General features: G+C 50.1%; 2 protein-coding genes and 2 long non-coding RNA genes across 13 annotated transcripts in view; 1 reads left to right on the top strand and 3 right to left on the bottom strand.

The window, feature by feature from the left end:
- ZXDC (ZXD family zinc finger C) overlaps nt 1–13633 on the top strand; it is a 40461-nt gene extending 26828 nt beyond the window's left edge. For 2 of the 5 annotated variants that reach the window (XR_011527298.1, XM_070576420.1), the window contains 3 exons: nt 8416–8585; nt 10705–10806; nt 12130–13633. Coding sequence is in view for 4 of the 5 variants with exons in the window: in XM_070576420.1 (XP_070432521.1) it covers nt 8416–8585; nt 10705–10806; nt 12130–12216 (359 nt within the window). In the remaining variant the exon portion in view is untranslated. Of the gene's footprint in view, nt 1–4776; nt 6578–8415; nt 8586–10704; nt 10932–12129 lie in introns of those variants that run through there. The other 3 variants (XM_070576423.1, XM_070576421.1, XM_070576422.1) reach the window with 3 other exon arrangements.
- Nucleotides 7904–10093, bottom strand: LOC139076077 (uncharacterized). The gene is made up of 5 exons (XR_011527299.1): nt 9987–10093; nt 9149–9504; nt 8837–9067; nt 8279–8624; nt 7904–8204 (listed from the first exon to the last, which is right to left on the bottom strand). It is a non-coding gene; the product is annotated as an uncharacterized lncRNA (long non-coding RNA).
- LOC139076078 (uncharacterized) lies at nt 10761–12186 on the bottom strand. Its single transcript, XR_011527300.1, has 4 exons — nt 12048–12186; nt 11706–11868; nt 11115–11296; nt 10761–10922 (listed from the first exon to the last, which is right to left on the bottom strand). It is a non-coding gene; the product is annotated as an uncharacterized lncRNA (long non-coding RNA).
- Nucleotides 13634–13924: 291 nt separating the features above from the next.
- CFAP100 (cilia and flagella associated protein 100) overlaps nt 13925–24893 on the bottom strand; it is a 66026-nt gene continuing 55057 nt past the window's right edge. For all 6 annotated transcript variants that reach the window (XM_070576424.1, XM_070576426.1, XM_070576427.1 and 3 more), the window contains 4 exons: nt 17589–17724; nt 16232–16437; nt 15141–15234; nt 13925–14165 (listed from right to left, as the gene is read on the bottom strand). In XM_070576424.1, the coding sequence (XP_070432525.1) occupies nt 14052–14165; nt 15141–15234; nt 16232–16437; nt 17589–17724 (550 nt within the window). In that variant the 3' untranslated portion in view covers nt 13925–14051. The remainder of the gene's footprint in view (nt 14166–15140; nt 15235–16231; nt 16438–17588; nt 17725–24893) is intronic.

The following is a 24893-nucleotide window of genomic DNA, read 5'->3' as shown; positions in this document are numbered from 1 at the left end:
AAGGAGAGCTGTGCCGTCGTGCTGGTCTCGTGCGGCACCTCGTGGTGACAGTGCTGAGAGGCACTGTCTGGGGATTCAAGGCACCGATTCCACAGTTAGGAACTCTGGGGGCTGAGGTCTCCTCTGGTTGCGGTGGCCTTGGGCAAACATTTGACATCTGGCTGCCACGTCCTCTTCTGTAAGAGGGGACAGTGTGGGAAATGCCCGTCTAGGTGGCTGTGAGGATTACATGCAAGGATTCCTGTAAAACACGTAGCCCAGTGCCGGCTAAAAGACTCAGTGACGGGTTTAATTAAATGTATGTTTTGCTTGTCACAGCATCTACTTCTGTACCTTCATGTAGTATTTTGTTGGAGCAAAATAAGGAAAGCAATAGCAGAGCTTTGTGTGTATGTGGTTTCAGGCCCCTGACCCTTGGAGTTCAGTTGACAAAAGTAGGAACTGTGCCCTAGGACAGTCACCCTCCATGTTGGCCCGAGCTCACTGCCCCCAGAGCCCAGGCCCGCTGTCCTCTGCCCGACACATGCTCTGGTGGTCCTGAGCTCTGGACGGTGCCCAGGGGTGTCCCGTATCCCACACCTACCCGTTTCTCTGCTGTTCAGCCTTTCCATGTGGATTGCCCTTTCCAGCTGTGCCAGTTTGACTTTCATATCCTTGGAGACCGTCCTTCTCAGGCCCCCAGCCAGGGTTGGCCAGTGGGAGCGTTGGCAGGAGGTTAGGCAGAGGGAGGAAGGGGGAATCAAGACCTCGCTTGCACTCATCCTTGGTAGGAGTTTGATGATGGCTGTGTCTCTCCTGTCGTCCAAGTTCTTGCTGGGTGGCCCTGACATAGTTCCGGCTCTTGGGCATTGTCCCTCTTCTGGGCTCTTTCCTGCTGTGCTGACCAGGGTGTTTGCTCCTTTGTCTGCATGGAGTCCCTCTGGGTGTAATTCTGAGAGTGTTCCTGGGGTCCCAGTGGGACCCTGACTGATCGCCCAACTGTAAACAGCTCTCAAGGGCAGTGACTGCATTATGGCCACTTCTCTGTCCCCAAACCCTGCTCCGGGCCTCTTGGCAGTGGCCCCCTTAGTGTTCCCAGGGTACACTGTACTCCCTCATCATTGCATATGGATTATAGGTTTGTCTGTGTGTCCCTGAAAAATGTACGTCCCTGTACTTAGAGCACAGCCAGCCATCGTCAGCTCCCTGGTGAGGGTCACCATCACAGCACAGCATCCAGCGCAGGGAAGATGTGGTACTGACCTGGTGAAAGGACCATAAGGCATGAGCAGATAACTGGACATGTTTCAGATAAGAGCTGTTCAGTCAGCACACCCAGTGCTAACCCTGACAAAGGCACAGCAGCTCACGGCAGCTGCCGTGTCCCGTGGTTGTTCTGAGCTCCGTCTGTTACTTCCTGGAGTCCTCACAGCAATCTGACAAGGTGTAGGAGCCGATACCCAAGAGAGGCACAAAGAGATGAACTTGATGGGGCTATCTAGCTAGTGCGTGACCGGACCAGGAGTTGAACCCAGGGCAGCCTGGCTCCAGAGGCTCCCCTGAGCCTGCTGGCACACACAAGAAAACCGTGTCACCGTCAGCAAGTGAAGGCGACGTGGAAATCCCAAGTAAAATACCAACGCGTGGGCTCCGGCTGGCGAGGGCTTGTCCAGGGTTTGGAGGGTCGGGTTTATGCAGCTGTGGGCTTGATTTGCCACATCAGAAGACCAGAGGAGAACCTGTTATCTTCACTGATGCCAAACAAAGCAAATTCATCATTACTGATTTTCAAAAATCACAAACCTTAATCAACTAGGAACCAAAAAGATTTCCCTAATAATAGCAAGTCAGACTAACAGTCAAGCGCCTTCATTTTCAGTAGGGAGATGTGTTCCCTGTAGAGTCAGGAGAAAAGGCAACTAAACCAACAATGCGGTGATGTTGGACACTTTCATGGTAGGTTTAGAGAAAACTAGGTGATCAAATAGGAAGGAAGAAGAGACGACTGCTCATCACTGATGATTATCAGACCTAGAAAACCTAAGGGAATTGACTCAAATAATTAGAAATACGAGGGATAAATAGGTGGTTAATTGCACAATAAATGTTTGCATATATCAAATTAGTAGCTTTTCTATTACAATAATCAAAAAAATACTGAAAAATACTGAAAAATAGATCTCACTCATTATGGCAATAAAAGTAATAAACTATCTCGGATCACTAGTGACAAATGTGTGGGGCCTGGATAAGGTCCTGTATGAGGCCTACCATGTACTTGGATGGAAACACTCAATTTTTATTGTTTATTTACATCTTCTTTGCAGTTCCTTTAAAATCCCAAAGTAGCTTAAAAGAAAAAACACCTGTCAGTTGCAGGCTCATCTGGAGGAATAACTTAGAATCTCCATGCAGACTTCGAAAAAGAGAAATCATGGGGTGGGGAGAGTACTGTGCTCGTGGACTAGGCCCACGGGAGAGTGTCCCTGGGGAGAGCCCGGTGGTGCCCTGGAGGAGAGCTGGCTGGCAGGACAGTGGGAACCGCTGGGAGTCGTTCAGCAAAGCATGAGCATGCAGTAAATGGTTCTGGTAATGTTGTTTTACTCTTTGGAAAAAGTAAAGGTGGGTTTCTTCTGCACTTTTTTCTGCAGCTCCACCACCCAGAGAAAACCACTGCTAGTGTTCTCATGTTAAACATTTTCCTATGTGTGTAAACTATACATAATACTTTTTTTGAAAGAAATGATAGACTTATTTTTATCTGCTTTTTGCTATTGATAACATGAATATTTTTCCTTGTGAATAAATATGTATATGTTTTAAGTTACTTTATTGAGGTCATATTGGCTTATAATATTGTGTAAATTTCAGGTATACATTATTGTACATCAGTTTCTGTAAGATTGCGTCGTGTTCACCACCAATATTCTGGCTTTTATCCATCACTGTACATATGTGCCCCTTTATCCCTTTCACCCTCCCCCAACTCCTTCCCGTCTGGTAACCACTGATCAGTTCTTATCTATATGTTCATTTATCTTCCACATGAGGGAAATCATACGATGTTTGTCTTTCGCTGTCTGGCTTATTTTGCTTTAACATAATACCCTCAAGGTCCATCCATGTTGTTGAAAATGACACAGTTTTGTCCTTTTTTATGGCTGAGTAGTAGTCCATATATGCATATATATATGTACACACATATCTGTATACACACACACACATATATACACACATATATATATACACACCCCACATCTTTATTTATTGATCCGTCGATAGGCACTTGAGTTGCTTCCAAGTCTTGGCTATTGTGAATGATGCTACGATGAACATAGGGGTGGATAAATCTCTTTAAATTGTTGATTTCATGTTCTTTGGATAAATAATAAATATATTTTTGTAGTACGTCTACTCAGTAGCTGTGTAGGACGAGACCCATCAGGAGCTGAGAGAATTAAGAATTAAGCCCCCGTGCCCTCCCCCATCCTTGATGCGTAATGAGTCACATCTCCGTCCTTGGGAGAATTGGGAGAATAGTCTCTCATTTCATTTGCTCTGTTCTGTGGTTCAGATGAGGAACCCTGGTAGAGAAAGACCACAAGACTCTGAAGTTATCACAACCCCATGCGCAAAGCTGGGGGAAAGTGAGGCATCTGAGCCAGTGGCGTGGAGGCCTATGGGCTCACCCATTGCCCTTGAGGCCTGAGCCGTCCTCAGTGCAGATCCCTCCCGGGTGAGGATGAGAGTCTGTGGGTTGGCGCTGAACTCTGTAGCTGTCAGCATAGGGGCATCTTTGAGAGGTCTTCACAGCAAAGTGCCGGTGTGTGTCGAGCACGTGGTCTGAGCCGGCTCTGCTGTGGGCCTCACGTAATTCTCACCATGGCTCTATGAGGTGAGGGAGTGCTGTGCCACAGTTCAGGGGTGAGTCAGTGGGGGTGCAGGGCCCCATGACTGCATAGTCCTGCTCACTTGGCTATTTAATGGTCAAGTAGGATTATCTTTTTAGGTCCTCTTACCAGAAGCTGATGGGTAAGCCATCAGCTGATGGCTGATTGGATTGGTGCTTCTCTCCTGTCTCCACTCCTTAAAATTCTGCAGCACAAATCAAATCAGCATTTTGGATAAATGTAGAGAATATTGAAGCAAAATTCAGTTCAGTATGAAGATTACCCTGCCCTATATAGGTTTGTGGATTTCCACCGTGGGGAAGGAGTGTTCACTTTTCTTGTGGTTGATTATTAGTTAAATTGGTCACGTTGCATTTAATGCTATGGCATCTTTCACTCGTGAAGGCTTGGGACACGTGGTTGTGGCCGGGCTCCTTGTGGAGACGCTCTGTTTGCTGTTGAGTGCCTTCAAGGATCCAAAGATGAACGGATAGGTAACTTTCGGCCATCTTAAATGTTCTGACACATTGCCAGAGGGCAAGGTGTGTCATTGGGGTCGTTTAACAGGACAGCCTGCCCGAGGGCTCTAACAGGTAAATGTGTTTTTTCTGTTGAGCAAGGAGCCCAGAAGGCGCGAGGGCTCCAGTTCCCCTCTCCCTGCCCTGCCTTCTTCACTCACAGCTTCTCACCGTGCCGCCGGGCAGTGTCCAACCTGAGTTCCAGGACTTTGGGTGTAGGAGACCTTCACCGGGGAGGCAGGCGTGGGTAGAGTTAAAGGAATCGGCTTTCAGATCATCCTACGTAATTTTCCTAAAATTGAATTGCCCGAGAATGTGTGTTTGAGTCCAGGAGTATTGCATGTTCTCCTGACCACCTGTCGTTTCACAACCACCTTTCTGCTTTCCAGGAAATTAGTCATATTCCTCAACCCAGCTCTCACCATGGTGCAGCACCCTAGGGTTGTATGGAGACAAGGACTTCAGAGTACCAGACCCCAGACGAGGAGCGTGCTGGTTCCCGGGATGTGTCTCATAGAGGTGGACACAGGCGGCAAGGCTGCCCTAGGGACTGTAGCCAGCCTGCCCTTCCTCGGGCAAGGGTTTTTTGAGGGGTGAATGTTGAGATGTTCTGAAGTGAGATATATTGTAGAGGGGGCCATGGGGGTGTGGACCTTTGTTCTTTAAAGCCCTCACATTTTCCACCCGTCCGCTGTTGTCAGAGAATGAACTGCTTCTAAGGGAGAGAGTCCAGGGAAACAACAGCCGTGATCAGTGTAAGCACGAGCAGTTCTTTTCAGCTACTGACATTTCATCCTTAGGACGAGTTATTAGCTGGGAAGAAAAGGAAGCTTCTGATGCTGGAGCAGCTCCAGTGAGCGGCTCTGGTTCTTTTAAGTGTAACTGTGGTGTCTGCAGGACCACTGGATTTTCAGACACTGGATTGAAGGTACAGATTGAAAAGAGAAGCTTATGTGAGTTTTTTTTCATATTGTGTGTACTAATACAGTACTTAAAACCAATTTAGTTCATCATACATCATGAAATATTCTAGTTATAGTTGATCTTATATCCTGTTATAAAATTAATGCCTCTACATTCTATTAACAAAAATATAATCGTATTCTAGTTACTAGTTTTTTAGTGTATGCTTTTGTCTTTCATTAAGTGTAGAGGAAATAGGACTAGCAAAATTAGTGGAATTGTTTCTGATTTTGTACGCACGATCGTACTTAGTCTCCCCGTAGCTGAATGGCACACGTGCTACCACACATTCAGTGGAGGAGCGCAAGGCTGCCATCAGTCTCTTGCTGCTTAGATCATTTAGAGTGTGGCCTACACAGTTGGCATTGAATCATTATAAAATAAATAGTGACGAATGGCCGGATTTATCTTGTTTTTATATTATAAAACCAGGTAATAAATATTAGATGTACATCATTTAAATCTTGGCTGCTTTTAAATGTAACCTAAAAAGATACATTATTTGATGGCTTCCTTAATTGATTCCACACTGCTTTTTATAATATTCCCTGAAATATGTTTCACGATGTTTATTTGAATTAAAAAATGAAGTTGGACCTTTTATCAGAAGTGAGTTTGTGGTGCTGACCGTCCTGGCAGTGAGGCCTGATCGTGCACTGCTGCTTGGGCTTCATGGCACATGCTGCCACTCAGTTGAAGGAGTGGAGCCTACAGCTGCAAAACTGTGATGAAATTTTATTTAAATAAAAAGACCATTTTATTAAAAATATATTTTTTTTGCTTGAGGAAGATTCTCCCTGAGCTAACGTCTATGCCAGTCTTTCTCTGTTTTGTATGTGGGACACCACCACAGCATGGCTGATGAGTGGAATAGATCCGAGCCCATGAACCTGGGCGGCTGGAGTGGAGCACACAGAACTTAACCAGTTGGCCGTGGGGCTGGTGTGCCAAAAAAATAGATCTTTTTTAATTGGCAGAAATGTATGCTGACTATGTCTGAGTCCAGCAGTGAGTGATACACACAGACAGAAGAGCTGCCTGGGAAACAAGTGGCCGGAACACTCTTCTTGAGATGCATTTTCATAATCAGCCGTCAAAGTTTCTGTTCTCTCGTTTTGATTGGGTTTGCATTGCTAATAATTGTAGTGGTAACTCAGTTGTTCAGATGAGAAATTTTAACTCCTAGAAAGTATGTTTAAATAAATAAAAATAATACTAAAACTTCAATTTATGTATATATTTTTATTTCAGGGAAATACCCTAGGGTGATAAATGACTTCAAAGCATGAGAATGCATTCAAGTAGAATTCCAGAGGTGGTGGAATAGTGTACCCCTCCAAGGAGAGTGGGAAGTCAGGTAGCATTTCTGTTAGGGAAGAGCAAGTGACGTATGCCCCTCACCTCCTTCCTTGCACTAGTCCCAGCGCTGCTGTGTTGTTTGAAAGCTGTATAGCAGTGAGGAGAAGTGTGGAGAACAGCCAGAGCGAATCCAGCACTTGGGTGGCTGGGTTCCCTGAGGTGCAGAACCCAGCAGGTGGAACAGCAAAGGAAGTACTCAGGGATGTATGGAACTGCGCTTCCCCACAGTGAAGGGGCTGAACTGTGCTGCTCGGACCTGAGACTCGCCATCCAACATCCTGGGTGTAACTGCACTTCAGAGATAAAGGATTCTTCAGGCACCTGGGGAGAAGGCGTCAGGCTGTGTGCAGGAAAACGCCTCCAGAGCCCTGGCTGTCAGGTGCCAAGGGCCAGGAGCTGTGTCCAGGAGTTCATCCCGGCTGAAGGCCACCGACGTCCGCAGCATGCAAGCACTCGGGGCGTGCGGGGCTGTGAGAGATGTGGAGGCGTCTGGAGTGAGATGAGCAAGGATCAGACGTGGTGCTCGCCTGGGGCTCCCAGTCTGCAGCTGGGACCCCTGGACTCATGTCGGCCTGAAACCTTAGAGCAAAACCTGATGGAACAAAGACAGCTCATCCTGGGTAGCAGCGTTAACCAGTCCTGTTTAAAATGGAAACTTACTAGTCCAAAAACCTAAACAAAGGATCCAGCCTCTCATATTTTTAATCTTTTCTGTTTCACTTTAGAAATTAGAGATTATCACAAATATTTTCCAGAAGTTTAGCAAGTCCTTCAGTTTCACTTGTTTCTTTTCCTTTTGTTAAATTCAACAAAATTAAATTTAAGACTTTTATTAAGATTAATTCTGTGCTGTTCCTTGTAAGATTGTCTTACGGAACCATTCATATACGTGCGTCCAGGGACACAGCAGTAGCACCACCTAAACTTCCCCGGGGCTCACTGGGAGCCAGGCACTGTTCTAAACTCTTATCACATATCTCCTTACTTAATCCTCCCCAGTCTCTGCGGGAGGGGCTATTGCTCCCGTTTTACAGGCAGAACACAGGCCAGGCTCAGGTTACTTGTCCAGGGTCCAGGAGCACGGTCACTGGAGGAGCCAGGATTTGAATCCAGGCCATTGGTCTCTGGCTCCAGGGTCTCCTGCTGCTGACAAACCATGTGGGTGTCAGAGAAACCCTTTCTGGGTCTTAGGACTTTTTCTTTCTTCCTTGTACTTAATTTTTTTAAGAGCGTATTTTTATGATCCCAATGAAGTGATGGACAGATTGAAGGTGGACAGAAACAGCCTGAAGGATTTGGCGGCTATTAAGCATGTGCTGGGGTGCCCAAGGTCGAGGACACGGGCCTGCTTTCTCCCTCCCCTTTTCTGCGGTCCTGCTGCTCGGCGTGGTCGTTGTGCTCAGTGGTTTCGGGTTCTTCTGCACGCCTGGAGCTGTTGGAGTTGGGGGATGAGGAAGAATCTGCCCTCAAGAGACGGGCAAGTGGAGTCTGATTGCTGTGTGTCCAAAAGAGATGTATGAGAAATTGGCTAAACTTTCCAATCAAAATCCTGTTTTTTCCACCTCCTACCTTGTGACTCTCCCTGTTGAGTAAGGTTCAGTCTGCAAGGCTGTGCAGAGTGACAGCGGGACGGCCGTCTCCCCGCGTGTGGCCTCAGTGAGGGCAGGCCCCAAGCAGTGCACTGTACATTGTGTGTTTCCTTTCAGGCGCCCCGGGGTCTGCTCAGAGGAGGACGAAAGGTGGCAGACTCAGTCCTGCTCACTTCCACACGAGCCAGAGCGGTTGGTTGTGTGGGAACCTCGTGGTGCCCAGTGGAGGCCTGCCAGCACCAGCTCCAGCGGCCGGGGTGCAGTGCTTTCAGGTCCAGTTACTGCAGGTAAGAACCAGCGAGCCAGAGGAGGAGGCCGGACGAGGGCTGTGGGCAAGGCCTCGGGGCTCATCTCCCTGAGCCTGCCCCGCTGCCGGGTGCCCCGTCCTCACAGTGAACTGCCCCCACCCCACCCTGCGCCTGTTGTGCTCCTTAACTATCTCTCCACAATCCCAGCTTCTCCCTTCCCGCCCTGTCACACCACGTTTGTCGAGCTTTCACCTTTATCGTGATGGACACGTGTGTGTCCTAATGCTCACCCTCTGTCTGGCTCCCCCGACGCGGTCTGTCGTCGGCATCTCCCCTGGAGTTCTGTGAGGTGTGGACACTGTTGTTTCTGGCCACATGGGCACCGTCGGTGCCTCACTCCTCCTGGTGCTGCCCATCCCCAGCCCCTGCTTCTCTTTTCAGGCCTGGGGTGAAGGGGCTTCCTCAGTGGCTTGGTCACCCCCATCTCTGGGGACTGGTCATCGCACGCCAGAGGATATAGCCTATATAGGTTAAACATGCTAGCTTCTTATTCCTGTTTTCTTCCCTACCAAACCGACCCCCTTAAGGGCAGTGCCAGCCACCTCTTGACTGCCTGGGGCCCAGCAGCTGGCATCCACTCCATGGGTGCTCACTGGACACGCTCACCTCCACAGTTCTGGACACCTTCACTTCCAGTCTCATCTTTGAAGGGCCAGAATAGGGAAGTACCATAATTTGGGCGGGTTTTGGGAGAGAAGAGGTTTAAAAGCTGAGGATGTGAACCCCGCCCTGGTCCAATCACATGCTGTTTCTTCACTGAGCATCTTCTGGGCCTCAGAGGACCACGCGGCCAGGGAGGCACAGAGACAGCGTAGGACTTTGAAGTGGCGAGCTGAGTGAGAAGAGCAGGGTGACCACATCCGTGGGGTCTGGGATCCTGGGAGAGGCTGTGGAGAGTCTGTAGGGTTCAGATAGGAAAAAGAGAGGTGGGGGGGGCGGCATAGGTGGAGGGCCTGGAAGCCGGGCTCAGTGAGTGGCCTCACTCTGGTAGAAAACCAGAAGCGGGTGTGAGGATTTGGTTGGGGCAGAACTCGGGAAGGTTTGTCTGCATAGATGAGTAGGAAACATGTTCCTTCTTTCCAGGTTTGGGGCCAGGGGGTTGGAGAAATAAAGAGATAAAGGATTCTCCCAAGGTAGGGGTGGGCAAGGTTAGGGGGGACCCATCCCAGCCTTTCTGGATGTGGTCACAACTGGCAGGTCAGAAGTGGGAAAGGCAGGACCAGAGGGTTTTGAAATGGAGACGGCAGGAAAGCTGGTACCATTGGCAGAAAAGGAGCTAGTTGGAAAGGGAGTAGCAGTTATTTTTTTAAGAAACACCCAATTAAAGCTGTAAGCTTTGAGGCAGAAAATCTGGGTTTTAAGTCTTTCCTTTCTCCTTACCAGCTAGTGTAGTCTTGAGCAAGTTAGTTAAGCAGTCTGGGCTTTGGTTGTATCATCTGTAAAATGGGAGTGCTTGGTGCTTGACACAGAAGGTTCTTGAGGCTGTGGGAGGAATGAGAGATGCTGATGGTGGTGGTAGCACCAGGAGTTCGGTGGTGGGGGCTGGCCGCAGATGGAAGGCGAAGGGTTAAACAGTGTCCCTTTTCTTAACTGGACAGTTAGGGGCCTGGGAACAGCCCCCTCGGGGAGACCCGCCATCTCTCTGGTCCCTTCCGGCTCTGTCGTGGGCTGGGGCCAGGGCCGAGGTGAGCTTCTTGTGGTGTGCGCAGGTCGCTGGAGAGCAGCGAGGGCCTGGGGAAGGCTCCGGGAGCCCCCGCCAGAGTTCAGGCACAGTCCAGAGCAGGGCAGTGGTGCTTGGACTGGAGGTGGGTGAGTGCGGGGGTGCCAGGAGATGGCTGGGAAGGAGGAGCAGCCAGATGGCAGTGTGCTCAGGCTGGGGTCAGAGTGAGAGAACATGGACTGGGAGGAGGGGTTTGCAGGCCCCAGCCCCGGGTGCCAGGTACTGCTGGGTCCTCAGGCCTTGCCTGGCTCGGGGGCTGTCTGACCTGCAGCACAGTGGGTGGGGCTGGTTCTACTGCGTGTCAGGGACAGCCCTTCTCAGACCGAGGTGAGGAATGTTGCCGCGCTTGGTACTGTAACTGTGCTGTTGCCTCCCCAGGATGACCCCTTGGGGGAAGGAGCCTTGCCGGTGGCCCTCAGCCCGCAGCCGCCCACCTTCCGCCCGCTGCTCGCCGTTGACATGCCCGTCTATGTCCTCCAGGTCTGGACGCCTCCCAGGTCTGGGTGTGCTAGTAAGACTGTTAGAGGCTTCTGCCTCTGCGAGTCTCGTCACGGAGGTGGGCCTCATTGGGTTGGGTGCCAGGATGTTTGCTGTTTCTAGAAAAGGTGGGTAAATGACCAAGAAATAAAAGGCTAGGAGAACTCAGTCATTGCAGCTCCTAATTGTAAACAAGGTGGAGTTTACTATACTCTTAAAGTGTTTTATATTTAGAAATTCTGGTCACTTTCTCCTGTGGGAAGCAGGCTGGCCAGCCTTTACCTGTGGGAGAACCCAGCCAGACCAGTTACCTTACAGCCCGTCGTGCGCTGCACCGCCGTGTCGCGGTCGATGATGGACTGCGCGTACGACGGTGGTGCCGTGAGATTTAGTGCCACGCAGCCTGGGTGTGTAGATGACTGTACCTCTAGGTCTGTGAGAGGGCACTCCATGGTGTCTGCGCAGTGACGGCCACGTTTTCTAGAATGTGTGCCTGTCGTTAAGTGACACCTGACTGTAAATAGTTTGCTTAAGTAAGTGGTTAGGCTGAGAATAGGTGACAATGGATAATTCAGATTTGGATATAAAATAAGGTAGCTTATCAAATTTCTAACAATTTGGCTTAAATATATATTTTTAAAATCCATACGAGTATTAATTTTAGTTTTGTTGCATTCAAATTAGGCTCTTGAACATTTCGTTAATATCAAAAATAGATATTGAATGAAGAGGTGGTACAAAGCGGTGGCGCGAGGGGCGTACCCAGACTGCTGGAGTGGGGTAGATTGGAGGGCAGATCAGAAACAGGCCAGAAAGCCCCGTAAACGTCTGCTCCGTTCTGTCGGGCATTCGCACTCATGAGATTGTTCCTAAAGAAATCAGGTAGTGTGCAAATAACTAACCCAAAGATGTGCATCGTAGCCTCGAATCTAATGACGTGGGGATGTTCCTTCTAGCAGGAGGAGGTGAATTAGGCGGGTGATGGTGTAGCCGTGGGGCTGAGTCCTGGGCAGCCATCGATGGCCAGGCGGATGCCTGATACCTGGGCAAGATGCTTCCCACATACTGAGTGGGAAAAGGGTTATAGATGAAATAAGGACAGTCTCAATTTTGAGAAAACCTACAATGCAAGTATTGGGTTTATTTTTTTCCGTATTTTTGTTTATATTAATATCTTCTTCGAGGAACCTACGTTTAAAATAAGAGGAAACCATGTCATTTTAATCGAGAAAAGTCAGGCGCACCTTTGTGGCTCCAGGGCGTCTGCTGGTGGTTGGTGAGCGGCTGTGTGGCTGCCCCTCCTCATGGCTCTGCTTGCCTTTGCAGGAGGTGCTTCCTGCAGCTGGCGGGGCCGCTGGACCTGAGGACGTGCAGTGCCCAGGGAGCACGGTCAACCTGCGGGACCTGCAGTGACAGCTGCCCTCTGCCTGGGGACCAAGGACAACGCCTCCCATCCCTGTTCCCCCAAGACTTTGGTCCATGGTCTTGCAGGCCTGGGTGAGACCTTGGTTTCTGCTCAGAAGGGCAGCCTAGTTCTTCAGAGACTTTGGGGTACATTTATTGAAAATGTTTTCCTTACATTTTATCAGGAACCAATTTGGGGCCGTGCTATTTGAAACTGCTATGTATGAGCAGAGTGCTTCGGTGAGGCAAGGCTTGCCTTCAGAGCAAAATGCACAACTTTCCTGTGCTGGGCTGTGCGTGGACATCCCTGTCCCATTCGATCTGAGCCATGGAGCACTTGTTCATTTAAGGAAACACATTGTGCAGGAAAATAGGGTCGAGTTTGTTTCCCTAGTCAGACACAGCTTTCTCTGTGGTAAAACCAAATGGGGTCTTTCAGCTTCTGTGTTGTAGCATCTGGCTTGAGAGAGACAGAAGCACCCGTATCCCTTCTGAGAGCTGTGTACCAGGCCATTTCCCCACGCCTTGGCTGGTGTTCCTGGTCGGGTTGATTTTGTCACACTCCGGGGCAGAAGTGGTCCCTTTGTCACAGTGAGGCCAGATTCTAATGCATGTTCCGGCAGGCCAGGCGGGCAGCTGGTGTGAGAGGAAAATAATGGGGGGTGACATGGGGCACATTGGGGGCATCTTAGCAAGTCCTCAGCATAAACCGGATTTAGAGCTCATAGTTGGGGATGATAGAGTTAAAACTTTTTCAATATTTTTTTAAATTCTGTATTTGGGTATTAACATTTAATAGTAATTTGACAATGGTTTATAATGTTCTGAATACTGTAAATTATGTGTAGGACTGTAATAATGGCATGTATATGTTTTCTGTTGTTGAGGTTGAAGATGTCATATGCTATGTCAGTGTATATTTTTATAGAGTAAGGTCTGTCTTGCAAAAGGAGACGAGTTGATAACCTTGCACATATTTATTTGATAATTAGTTAGCAGACTGGACACACTCAGAAATGGGTTTTTGCCTTGTTCCTTTTGAAGTGTATGTTGATTCAGATGCTACTTTGGTTCTTAGACTCGGAATTATCCAAACTCTACCCGTTCTGTGTTTCTTCGTTTCTTAAGATTTTGGCCTTTGGCTTCTGAGAGTGACCCCAGTGTTTGATTGTGATCCCTCGCTCTGTCTTGCTCTGAGGTGCTGTCTGTCCAGGGGTGCTTCTCCACCCAAAGGAACCCAGGCCGTATTTATAAACGGTTCTCACCCACAGAACTCTCTGCTGTGTCACAGACTGAAGTTGTGCCCCAGTGAATGTCCACCACAAAGGGACTGGTATGGCCGTCAGTTTCTGGGCATTGAGGTTCCCTGCTGGCAATGGGCCCAACTCCTAGTGCAGATGAATAAAAGTTTTTGTATAGTCATGCACTGGAGATTTCGCTTGGCTTAATTCAAGGATCCGCGTGTATAGTGTTGAAATTGTTTCTCCTTGGTAGTGCTCAGAGCCCTCTCATCTGTCCAGCCTGCTGCCCAGTGTTCTCACCTTTGCGCTGGGCTAATGCCACGCCACAGCTCAGCGTGCAGCTGGCTGTTGTCTTTCGGCTCAGCTGTGGTAGATGAGAGCCAAGATGGGCCCCTTCCCTCAAGCCTTTGCTTAGGGTTAAGTGACTAAAGCCATTTGGAAACAGCGTCTGCCTCCTTAAAGAGGCCTTCAAGACACCAGAGAGACATGGAGTTTATTTCAGGGGAGTAGGGAAACGTACAGCAGGAGGCCTGGGGCGCAGCCTGTCTCTGCTTCCTGCCGTCGTGTCTCCTGCGCCGTGAGCCAGGCCGGCGGCCCGGCAGGCTAGGTGAAGAAGAACAGCTGCTCCTCCTTGTCCTTGTCCATCAGCACGTGCTCAGGCTCCTTCTTGGTTTTCAGAGCCGGGGGCCGGGAGCGGCACACCAGTCTTCTGCCTCTCTGTGGAGGAAGTGAGCCCTGTGAGCCTGTGCTCCGTGGCTCCCTGCGCCAGGCTGCCGCCGACACGCCGAGCTGTCAGACACCCTGTCCCAGGTGGCCAGGAGCTGCTGAGCTGGACTGGGGGTCCCTGTGGACTGTCCCACCCTCTCTGGTCACTCCTGGTCAGCTGGAGGGCCAAGGGCTGGAGTTGCCCTGAAATGACCCAGGAGTGTGAGTCTCTCCCACATTTACAAAGCCTGTTCCCTGGGGTGCCAGCCCCTAGATGTGTGTCTGGAAAGGGGCGCCTGGGAACACAGATCGGGGCTGCAGGCTGAACAGAGGAAGCCCGTCTCTTGCTGTGGGGACTCTGGAGGAGACCCTGCAGTGTCCGCGGTTCCCCACGTGGCAGTGTGGAGAGTGCCGATCGTTCAAAGGAAAGCCCGTTGGCCTCCTTTGTCCATTGGGGGCCGTTTCGAGGCTCAGGCCTGCTTAAGGGATACACCTCCTGTTGCCAGGGCCAGAAGGCAAGGGGCTGCTCCAGCCTATTGGCTGTTGGGTGGAGGCCTTAGGACACAGCAGTCAGGGGGACCCCTAGTGACAGGTGATGAGAGTGGCCTGGAGTCTGGCTGCAGTGTAGGTGATGCTGTGGGACCCTGGGGGCTGAGCTGTTCGTGCCAGCTCTGAGCTGAAGCCTGTACCTGGGCAGGGCTGGAGGGCACAGCCGGGCCAGTAACTGACCAGGAGTGTGTGTGCAGGAGGGTCAGCATCCCCAGAGGAAGGCGTCTGGAGGAGGCAGTCCAAGAGGGAGGGCAGCCCTGGGGGCAGCGGAGACCATGCTCCACCCTAATGGCCCCATCCCTACCCCAGAGTCTCTGCAGTAGCGTCTGCAAAGGGGACGAGCCAGGTTCACTGCAGGCCCTGAGCCCCTCCCAGGCCTGTGGTGCCTGCTGGTGGGACCCTTCCCCAGCAGGGACTCCCCAGGGCCACCCTGCCCACCTTCTTCTTGATCTCGGCCTGGGCCCGAGCCCGGGCCCGCTGTAGACGCTCTTCCTGAAGCTGCTTCTGCATCTTGACCTTCTCTTCCCGGAGTCTGGGTGGCAGTGGCAGCAAGAGACGGATTAAGGACTGGGGGGCCTGGGGAGGTTGCCACATCCCCTTCCCAGCTCCTTCCCACGCAGCCCTCAGTCAGCCCTCGCCCTCCCTCTTCTGAGAAAACTCCCCATTCCTTTCCACCCTTCCCTCCAGCTTGGGGCCTTGCTTCTGCCCCTGCTTCTTAGGGGTCCCAGCTCTGGGCTTCTGTGGGAGACCATCTGAGGTTCATCAGCTTGTACCCCCAGGAGGCCCAAGTTCCTGATCACCGATCCACTGCCCAGGGCTCCCTCATTGTCACCTGTGAAGGCCCAGCCCCCAAGAAGGTCAGGAGTTCTGTCTCCTTCCTATCTATACTTGTGGTCATCAAACCTTTGCCCAGTGCCTGCTCCGAGCAGGGTACTGGGGACACAGAGGAAGAGGCCCTGTGCCTGCGGGAGAGCCGGATGGCTGGGTCTAAGGGCTCTACACACAAGTGAATGAGCCAGGCAGCCCACAGGCCAGAGGAGCCTCAGCCCCGGGACTCATCTGCACCCCATTGGGCCCGGGGTGGGCCTCTTCTTGGGGGACAGGCCCATGCCACCCGCATCCAGCATTCTGACACTGCCAGCTCTGCCTGCCTGCCCCCAGCACTAAACTCTGCGCTCCCCTTAGCTGCTCCCTGAGTCTGTACCCTCCCTCCCCTGGCCTCTGGCAGTGCCAACCTCTTTCCCTCCAATCCAGCCAGGAAGACGGCTGTTGCTGTCCCTTGTCCTCAAGGGTGAGGCTGTGCTGGCCACACCCTGACTTTGGCTCGTGGGCTCCCTGACTCCGCATCGTCCCTCACTCCAGAAGAGGAGCTTCCCTCACTGGGTCTGAGTTGGGTGCCCCCTCTGGATCCCTGCAGACCCCTGGCTTCGGTCTCTCCCAGCGTGGAGCCCCAGTTCCTGCCCCCGCTGGCGAGGGGGCTCTCTGAGGGCAGGACCGTGTCTGACCTCCCCTGGTGTGAGGGCCCTTACTTCAGGCGCCGCTCCTTCTCCTTGGCCTTCTCGGCCTGCTCGATCTTGGCCTGGGGCACACGCTCCAGGTTCTCAAGCAGCTCGTCCAGCTGGTGCTCGATGACGGTCAGCATCTGCACAGTGCCCAGGTTGGACTCCTGCTGGGTGCCGACGCACTGCCGGTACACGTCCAGCACCTTGTGGTTCAGGCTCTCCAGCAGCTTGTCCTGCGAGGCAGACAGCCTCCAGGGGGTCTGTCAGGCCTGGGCCCGCCCCTGCTCCACAGCCTGTCAGACCCAGGGCCCTCGCCGCCACCTGGCTGACCTCCCAGGGCCTACACGGCACACAGAGGGGGCTCGGGAAGCATGGGGGACACAGAAGTTGGACGGCAGGATTTTTCCTTGGCCAGAGCTGCCTGATGCCCTCGCCCTCCTGTGGTCAGCCAGATACTGGGCTCCAGCCTCCACTGAGGCTCCCACCTGCGCCTCAGCTCCTCCGTTAGCTGCCTCAGTGGCCCACTGAGGCCCAGTCCCCTCCTCTGGAGAGTCCTCCCTGTTCTGCCCCTGCACTGACCTCAGCTCCCCACAGGACCACATCCTGCGACATACTTTTTGTGTGGCTCTGGGCCAAGGAACTCCCCTCTGTGAGCCTGTTCTGACATTCAGAAAACAGTTAACATCCCTGCCACATGAGGGGCATGAGGATTAAATAAGGAACAGAAAGAGCCTCTGGCCAGGCCTGGGGCGCAGCCAGTGCCCAGTGAAGTCCAGCAGGAGGTGGAAACACACTGGCCTGCTTGTTGTCGCAGCCTGTGTTCCCGGCCCAGTGCCTGTACACAGTAGGTGCTCGACAGTCATTTGAGTGAATTAGGAAGCTGGGTCCACGCACATGGCCCCCAGCACGTTGTCAGGAAGGGTGTGCGCTGAGGCCCAGTCCCGCTACTGGAAACATCCCTGGCCTTCTGTGCCTTCAGAGTTCTCACCCGCCCAGCGTGGCCTGGGGACGTGGGTGTCTTCCTCCCAGCAAGGTCGCCTTCTAGATACATTGTATGTGTTTAAGAAGCAGGCATATTTGTTGAATGAAAGAACAAAGGGATGGAGGAGGTATGTTGGGCACAGGGCCACAGGGTGTAAATACACGGCAGGGCTCCGGTTTGGGGACCAAGGGCCTTTTCCAGCCAGTGCCCCTTGGTCAGGCCCACAGAGCCTGGCAGGTGGCGAGAGGCCACATGCAGCCCCAGAGCCCTGTTCTCCTGCTGTCGGAGCTCCGGGCCCCAGGCCTCCTCTCAGCAGGTGCCTGTGATCGGGCGTCTCCCCTGGTCTCTGCCCACCCCCACTCCATCTGCCCACCGCCCGCTGGCTGCCATCCGGGGGCCTACCTCCTGAGCACCCTTGTACTCGCCGAAGTGGAAGACTCGGGCTTTGAGCTCCAGCTCGGCGGCTGTCTCCTCCTCCTTGGTGATGGACATCATCAGCGTGGTGATCCACTGCTTCAGCTGGTTGACCTCCCTGTCCCTGGATGGGGGACCGGCAGGGCCCTGCCCACTCAGCGTGGCCTGGGGCACCTCACTTCTCTGAGCCTGAACCCCGGGCCACTGTCCTGAGGGCTAAAGGACCATGACTGCAAAGTGTCTGCATGCCCAGGGGTCAGACATGCTGGTGGAACATTTAAGATCTTTAACGATCAACGCTAAAAAAAAATAACTTTATTCAGGTATAGTTACGTGTGATAAAATTTTTTAAAATGTACAATTGAGTAGTTTTTAGTATACAGCCATTATCATAATGTAATTTTAGAACGTTTTCATCACCCTGAGAGAAACCCGGTACCCGTTCCTGGTCACTGCCTGTCCTCCTCCTCCCTCCTTTTTGTCTCCTGGACAGCTCATGAACATGGAGTCATACAACATGTGGCCTTCTGTGTCGGGCTGTGCTTCAGTGTGCTGTCAAGATCCGTCTATGCTGTGGCACGTATCAGAACTTCCTCCCTTTTTGTGAGCGTGTGTAGCCCACGCTTTGCTGATGCTGATGGGCATCTGGCTGGTTTCTGCCTTTTGGCTCTTGGGAATAATGGTGCTGTGTACATTCTCAGACAAGCCTTTGTGAGGACATGTTTTCAATTCTCTTGGGTATATATATTTACAAATAGAATTGCAACAAACAACTTTTAAATAAAATAATAAAAATAATAATAAAAAATCTTTTGGGCCAGCTGGTGGTTACTGGTTGAGTTTGGTGTGCTCCACTTTAGTGGGCTGGGTTCGGTTTCCAGGTGTGCACCTATGCCACTCGTCTGTCAGTGGCCATGCTGTGGCGGCAGCTCACATACAAAAAAAAAAAAAAAGATTGGTAGCAGATGTTACCTCAGGGAGAATCTTCCTCAGCAGAAAAAAGAAACAAAAACCTTTCATGATCATGGCAGACAGTGACCATTGTATATTGGGGTTTCCTGAGTGGGAATACTCGCTCTAGGGCTGTCATGGGTTCACCCAGTGCAGGCAGCTGTGTGCAAGTTCCACATGGACATCTGGCCACTCCACCAGCAGAGCAGTGCCCTGGAGGCCCAGAGGTGCTCCCTGCCCCCATGATGATTTTGTGGCTTTCTCCCCATTTGTTGATAGAGCCTACTGACATTTTCTCCATCACAAGCAAAGCGCCATGGGATGTACTCCTTTCCCCACAGGGGTTCCATGGCCTGTCACATGCACCACCACAGGGGTGCAGGCCACAGGCCCCCAGGCTGCACCCCATGGCTTTGGGGCTAAGGGCTGAGGCCAGAAGCCTGTGAGAGGGGTGCTGAGATGGTGGCCGGCTTTCTGGAGCTGATGCTCAGAGGCTGATGCCAGAGAGGCCACATGTAGCTCACACACACCCCACCTGCCTGGGCACTGCTGGGGTGCATGAAGGGAGCCTGGGATGCCATCTGAGAGCACCTCCTGGCATCAGGCCCCCCTTCCATCCCTGAATGCCCACTGCAGGGGCGTATGCCTTTGGGGTCGGTGGTACATCTGAACGGTACATGATTGCATTCGGCTTTAACTTCTTCTTCAATACCATACTTCCTTCGCTTTCAACACCTTAGCTGGTGAGTGTGATTCCACAGCCGGCGCAGCCGTGTGCCTTTGCCCTCCTTTGGACTGGGCAGTGGTAGTGGGGTGGTTCTGTTTCTTCGCTGGTAATTGAGACATATACCTTTTCCCCAACTAGTTCTCTTTAAATATAAAATTGTTGGGTCACCATCTTTTCTTCTCAGATAGATCCCATTGCCAATTTACTGGAAATGCAGAGGCACGAGGGACACATTGCTCAGCACTGGTCTGCAGACCAGTGTGTGTGTCAGCTGCGCAGCTGCGCATTTGTCAAAGATGCAGAGTCTGGGCCTTCCCCGGGGCCTGCCCAGTCAGAGCCTCTATTTAACAAGGTCCCCGGGGAGTCCAGTGTACACAGTCTGAGGAGCAGTCCACTGCCAGCAGAGGGGCCTGGATTCTTTAACAACTGGACTGCAAGGGGACCAGAGGGAGAGGGAACCTATAGATCAAAAGGGATTTAAAGACACAACCAGCTGCAAAGTGTGATCTTGTTTGGATTCTAATTCAAACTAAGTTTAGAAACTCCAACTATTTATGGGTTATGGATAATCTATGTTCAGGGTTACTGTTTTTTTTTTTTTTAAAGATGTGATGATGGCATTGTGGCTATGTTAAAGAGCCCTTATCTTTTTAGAGATACCTACTGAAATATTTACAGATGAAATGATACAGTGCCTGGAATTTGCATCAAAATACAGGAGATGGGGAAGTGGGTGGGGTCTCAGTGAAAGGAGCTTGGCTGTGAGTTGCTCACTGCTGAAGCTAGTGATGGGGCCTTGGGGGCTCATTATACTATTCTGTCTGGTTTTGTATATGTTTATATGTTTGAAATTTTCCTGGAGCTATTGGATTGAATTGGAGAAATTATAAAAAAATTTTTAAAAGGTTACAAAAAGAGGACCCCTTTATAAATACCTGGAGGTGTATAACCAGAAAGTTTCCTAGACGAGTGTTAAAAAAAAGAAAAGCAAGCACCACCAAATGTAAATAAGGGTCATTCAAAAGGCCAAGCAGAAGAGAAAGAGTTACCATATTCCTGCAGACATAGCAGCAAAAAGAACAAAAATAAAATATTTTGAAGAATATTTTGACGGAGGAGTAGGAAGCACTGAGAATCTGTCTCCACCTAGACGACAGTTACACTGGCAGAATCTGGCTGATGGAACCATTTTGGAACTCTGGGGTCTATGGAAGGCTTACACCTTCCAGGGGAAGGCTGAACTGGTAAATGGCAGTTAATTTTGGTCAATTTCAGCTCTTAGCACAGTAGGCTCCCCTTCCCCAACCTCTCAGCTGGTGGCAGGCAGCTTTGCATGTGTTCCTGGAGCAGGTTGTGCACAGCTCAAGGAGCTGGAGTGGGCAAAAAGGGCCCTGTCCTCTAAATACCAGGGATCTGTGCTCTCTGATCCCTGGTTGCTGCTTCTGATTACAGAGGTTCAGACGAACAGGCAGGCAGGCATTGTTGCACCATCCCCATTGTTGCAAGCCTCTCCCCCTCTGGCTGAAGTGACTTCCGGGGGATTTAAAGGACTGGTGCTCTTTTCCCCCTCCCTTCATTTTTTGCTTTTTCCCCTTCTGAGAGCCAGACGTTAAAGACCTAGGACATTCAAAAATAACTGCACATACAGGGAAAATTATAATGTGACCATGCACGCCTGGGGAAAGGCTTGAAAAAGACCTAAGAAGAACTTAAGTTTACAGCAGAGATGGCCTGCAACATTCAAATAAGAAAAAACAATAACAACAACAATAAATAGGAAATACTCTGGTAGGGAGAAAATCTGATTTCCAGAGTTACATTATTAGATTCAAATGTTCAGTGTTAAAAAAAATCACAAGGTATATAAACAAACAGGAAAGTATGACCCATTCAGAGGGAAAAAAGAATCAACAGAAACTGTTCCTTAAAAAAACAGGATGGCAATATACTACAAAGACTTTAAAACAACTGTTTTAAAGATGCTCAAAGAACTAAAGGAAAATGTGGAGAAAGTCAAGAAAACAATGTGTGAAGAAAATGGAAATATCAATAAAGAGATAAAAAACCTAAAAGGAAACCAAAAAATTTCTAGAGTTGAAAAAAGTACAATAATTGAAATGAAAATTTCACTAGAGGGGTTCAAAGGTAGATTTGAGCAAGGAGAAGAAAGAATCAACGATTTTGAAGATAGGACAATGGAAATTATCAAGTCTGTGAACAGGAAGAAAAAGACTGAAGAAAAGGAAGCAGAGCCTAAGGGACCTGTGGGCACCATCAAGCGATGCATCAGATACGCACTGTGGGGTCTCAGGAGAGAGAGGGAAAGGGCAGAGAGAACATTTGAAGACTTAATGGCTGAAAACTTCCTAGATTGGATGAAAGACATGAATATAAACATTCAAAAAGCTCAAGGAGCTCTAAGTAGGAGGAAATCAAAGAGACTCACACTGAGACACGTTATAATCAAACTATCGCAGGATAATCACAAGTAAAAGGCAAAGAATCTTGAAAGCAAGCAAGAAGCAAATCATTACATACAGAAGATCCTCAATAAGATGATCCGCAGATTTCTCACCAGAAACTTTGGAGGCCAGGAGACAGTGGGCCAACATATTCAGAGTGCTCAGAGGAAAAAGTCCTGTCAACCAAGAATTCTCTATCTGGTAAAACTGCCCTTCAAAAGTGAGGGAAAAGTTAAGACATTCCCAGATAAAAGCTGAGGGAGTTCATGACCACTAGACCTGCCGTGCAAGAAATGCTCAGGGGCGCCCTGCAAAGTGAAATGCAAGGACGCTAGATAGTTGATAGATGGGTAGGCTAGCTAGCTAGCTAGATAGGACATAGATAGTCAAAGCTGTATGATGAAATGAAGACCCCAATAAAGGTAAATACACGGGCAATTATAAAAGTTAGTATAAATGAAACACTGGTTTATGACTGTACTTTTTTCTACATGATTTAAGAGACTAATACATTTAAAGACAAAAAAATAATTAGTGTAAAAGCTAATATCAGTGACTTTTTTGTTTGTAACTCCAAATCTTGTTTTTTACATAATTTAAGAGACTAATGCATTTAAAAGAATTTTAGTTTATGTTTGGGGCACAGAATATATGAAGATGTAATTTTGTGACATCAGCAACAAAAAGGAGTGGGGACAGATCTGTAAAGGAGCAGAGTTTTTGTATGCCACTGAAGTTAAGGTGGTATAGATTCAAATTAGAGTGTTACAACTTTAGAATATTAAATGTAATCTCCATGGTAACCACCAAGAAAATCGCTATAGAACATACACAAAAGCAACTAAGAAAGGAGTTTAAACATTCTGCTACAAAAAAAAAATCAAACACAAAAGAAGACAGTAATGCAGGAAATGAGGGACAAAAAAAGCTGTAGGGCATATAGAAAACAAGTAGCACAATGACAGAAGTCCCTCCTTATCAGTAATTACTTTAAATGTAAATGAGTTAAACTCTCCAATCAGAAGACAGAGATTGGCAGAATGGCTAGAAAGCATGGTCCAACGATTTGTTGTCCACACGAGACTCCCTTGGTTCCTGGGCCCACCAGCCCTGTAAGATATTAACCACAACCCTGCTCAGAACAAGCCCAGTATGTTATCTGTAGCTCACCAGAAACCACAAAGAGGAAGAAGAAGATGGCTGAGACACATGGTCAAAACCAGTTAAAACTGATTGAAGGCAATGTGGTGGTCTGACTTGAGCTGACATAGAGCCTGCAGCTCATTATACGCTCATTGTAACACATCACGACACACCCACCCCCAGCCATGTCAGGAAACCCCAGACCAAATAAGGGAGGAAAAGAGGTGGCACCCCGTTTCCCAGAAAAGCCTGCCCATTTCCCTTAATAACTCTGAATATTCCTCCTCTTTGCTACCTTGACCCCTTCTAACGGTTGCTTAATTGCCCCGAGAGCTGAGAGGCTGATTTGTGAGCTTTGTTCCTGCTTCTCCATTCTTTGGCCATTGAATAAAGCTTGTGCTGTTGAGTGCTCAGCTTCGGTCTTGTTTCAAATTTGCAACACTGAACAGAAAAAGGACCCTCTGAGGAGGGGACAGATTGTGGGTTTGAGTCCCACTGGAGTCAGGGTAAATTGGTAACAGAATTGACATCCGATTGTGGGTTCGAGTCCCACCAGAGTGAAATTGGTAACAACTTGAGATCCAAAGACACAAACAAGTTCCAAGTGAAAAGGTGGAAAAAGATATTCCATGCAAATAGTAACCAAAAGAGAACAGGTGGCAATAGTATTATCAGACAGACTTTAAATCAGAAAAGGTTGGAAGAGAAAATAAAAGGCTTAGTACAGCAATAAGACACAACAATTACAAATGCTTACACACCCGATGATGGACCAGCAAAATATATGGAGCAAAACCTGACAGAATGGAAGGGAGAAACAGTTCTACAGTAATAGTTGGAGGAGTGACGTCAGCATCATGGCGGAGTGAGTTGTTCCCGTTGTCTCTCCCCTCTAAATTACAACCAGTCAGACATCCACTGACCAAGAGAGGATCCCCTACACAGCACAACATGATGACTAAGAGATCCACGCATCTATGCACCTGAAGGTGGGTGGACGATACCCCCAGGAGGCAGTGGGACTAGGGGAGAGCCCCTTCCCCTCCCCCAGCAGTGGGGATCCAAGGCACAGAGCCTCACACTAGCATATGTGCCTGCAAACAGAGGTTGCAGGGGCAGAAATGGCAGGCACAGCTTAGCCCCTGCTCTCCCCGACAGCACTGGCAGGTGGCACACACCCTGAGAATTCAGGACACAGAGCAGAGCTGATGACCCATCCCCCTTCTCCCTCCCCCAGCAGTGGCCCCGTCTTTCCAACAGTGGGGACAGTAAACAAAAGTCAGATTTTCCCAGCTGGAGCAAGGGGCCCTGACCTGAGTTTTCGAAACGCTGGCTCACACCAGAGACCAGAGGCTGCACCAGCGAGGAGCAAAGATCATCTCTCCCTCTTAGCCCCTTCCACCTTGCTCAGGGCTGGCGGGTGGAACCTATGACCAGAAGCGTCAGGAACCACAGCAGAACCAGTTACCCATCCCCCAGTGGTGGCAATGCCAACACCGGCTCTACCAGCAGCATGGGCTGCACACAAGTCCCTGGGCCCCCAGCAGCCCCAGACAACCTGGGAGCAGCAGCACAGGTAGTGCACAGGCAGCAGGATCTGAGCCTCTGGAGAGCCAGTGGGGGAACAAGAGCCCCAGGTGACCCTGGAAGCAGCAGAAGTGCTTGCAGCCTGGTGGCCCCAGTGACAATACCTGAGATTGCAGTGACATCATACGCAGCAAGGCACCAGCAACCCCAGAGGCACAAGCGGTACAAGGAGGACACTGATGATGGCTCGAGCAGAGGCAGTGGAGGGTGAAAAGTACAGGCTCTCCAACACAGCCAGAAGCAGCTCAGAACCAAAGTAACCAAAGCTGCACCCAAATAAAAATGGGGGTGCTGCTACACATGTGCCAGCAGAGGATTGACTGGTCAAGCACTGGGAAGAATGACAGTGACACGGCAGCACGAAAGAAAATGACAACTCTTGAGAAACCAAACTTGAAGTCACAGAATCTAACTGACAGAGAA

This window comes from Equus przewalskii, chromosome 15 (genome assembly GCF_037783145.1).
Source record: "Equus przewalskii isolate Varuska chromosome 15, EquPr2, whole genome shotgun sequence".
In the NCBI taxonomy this organism is placed as follows: domain Eukaryota; kingdom Metazoa; phylum Chordata; class Mammalia; order Perissodactyla; family Equidae; genus Equus; species Equus przewalskii.
This window is presented reverse-complemented; position numbering and strand designations above follow the sequence as displayed.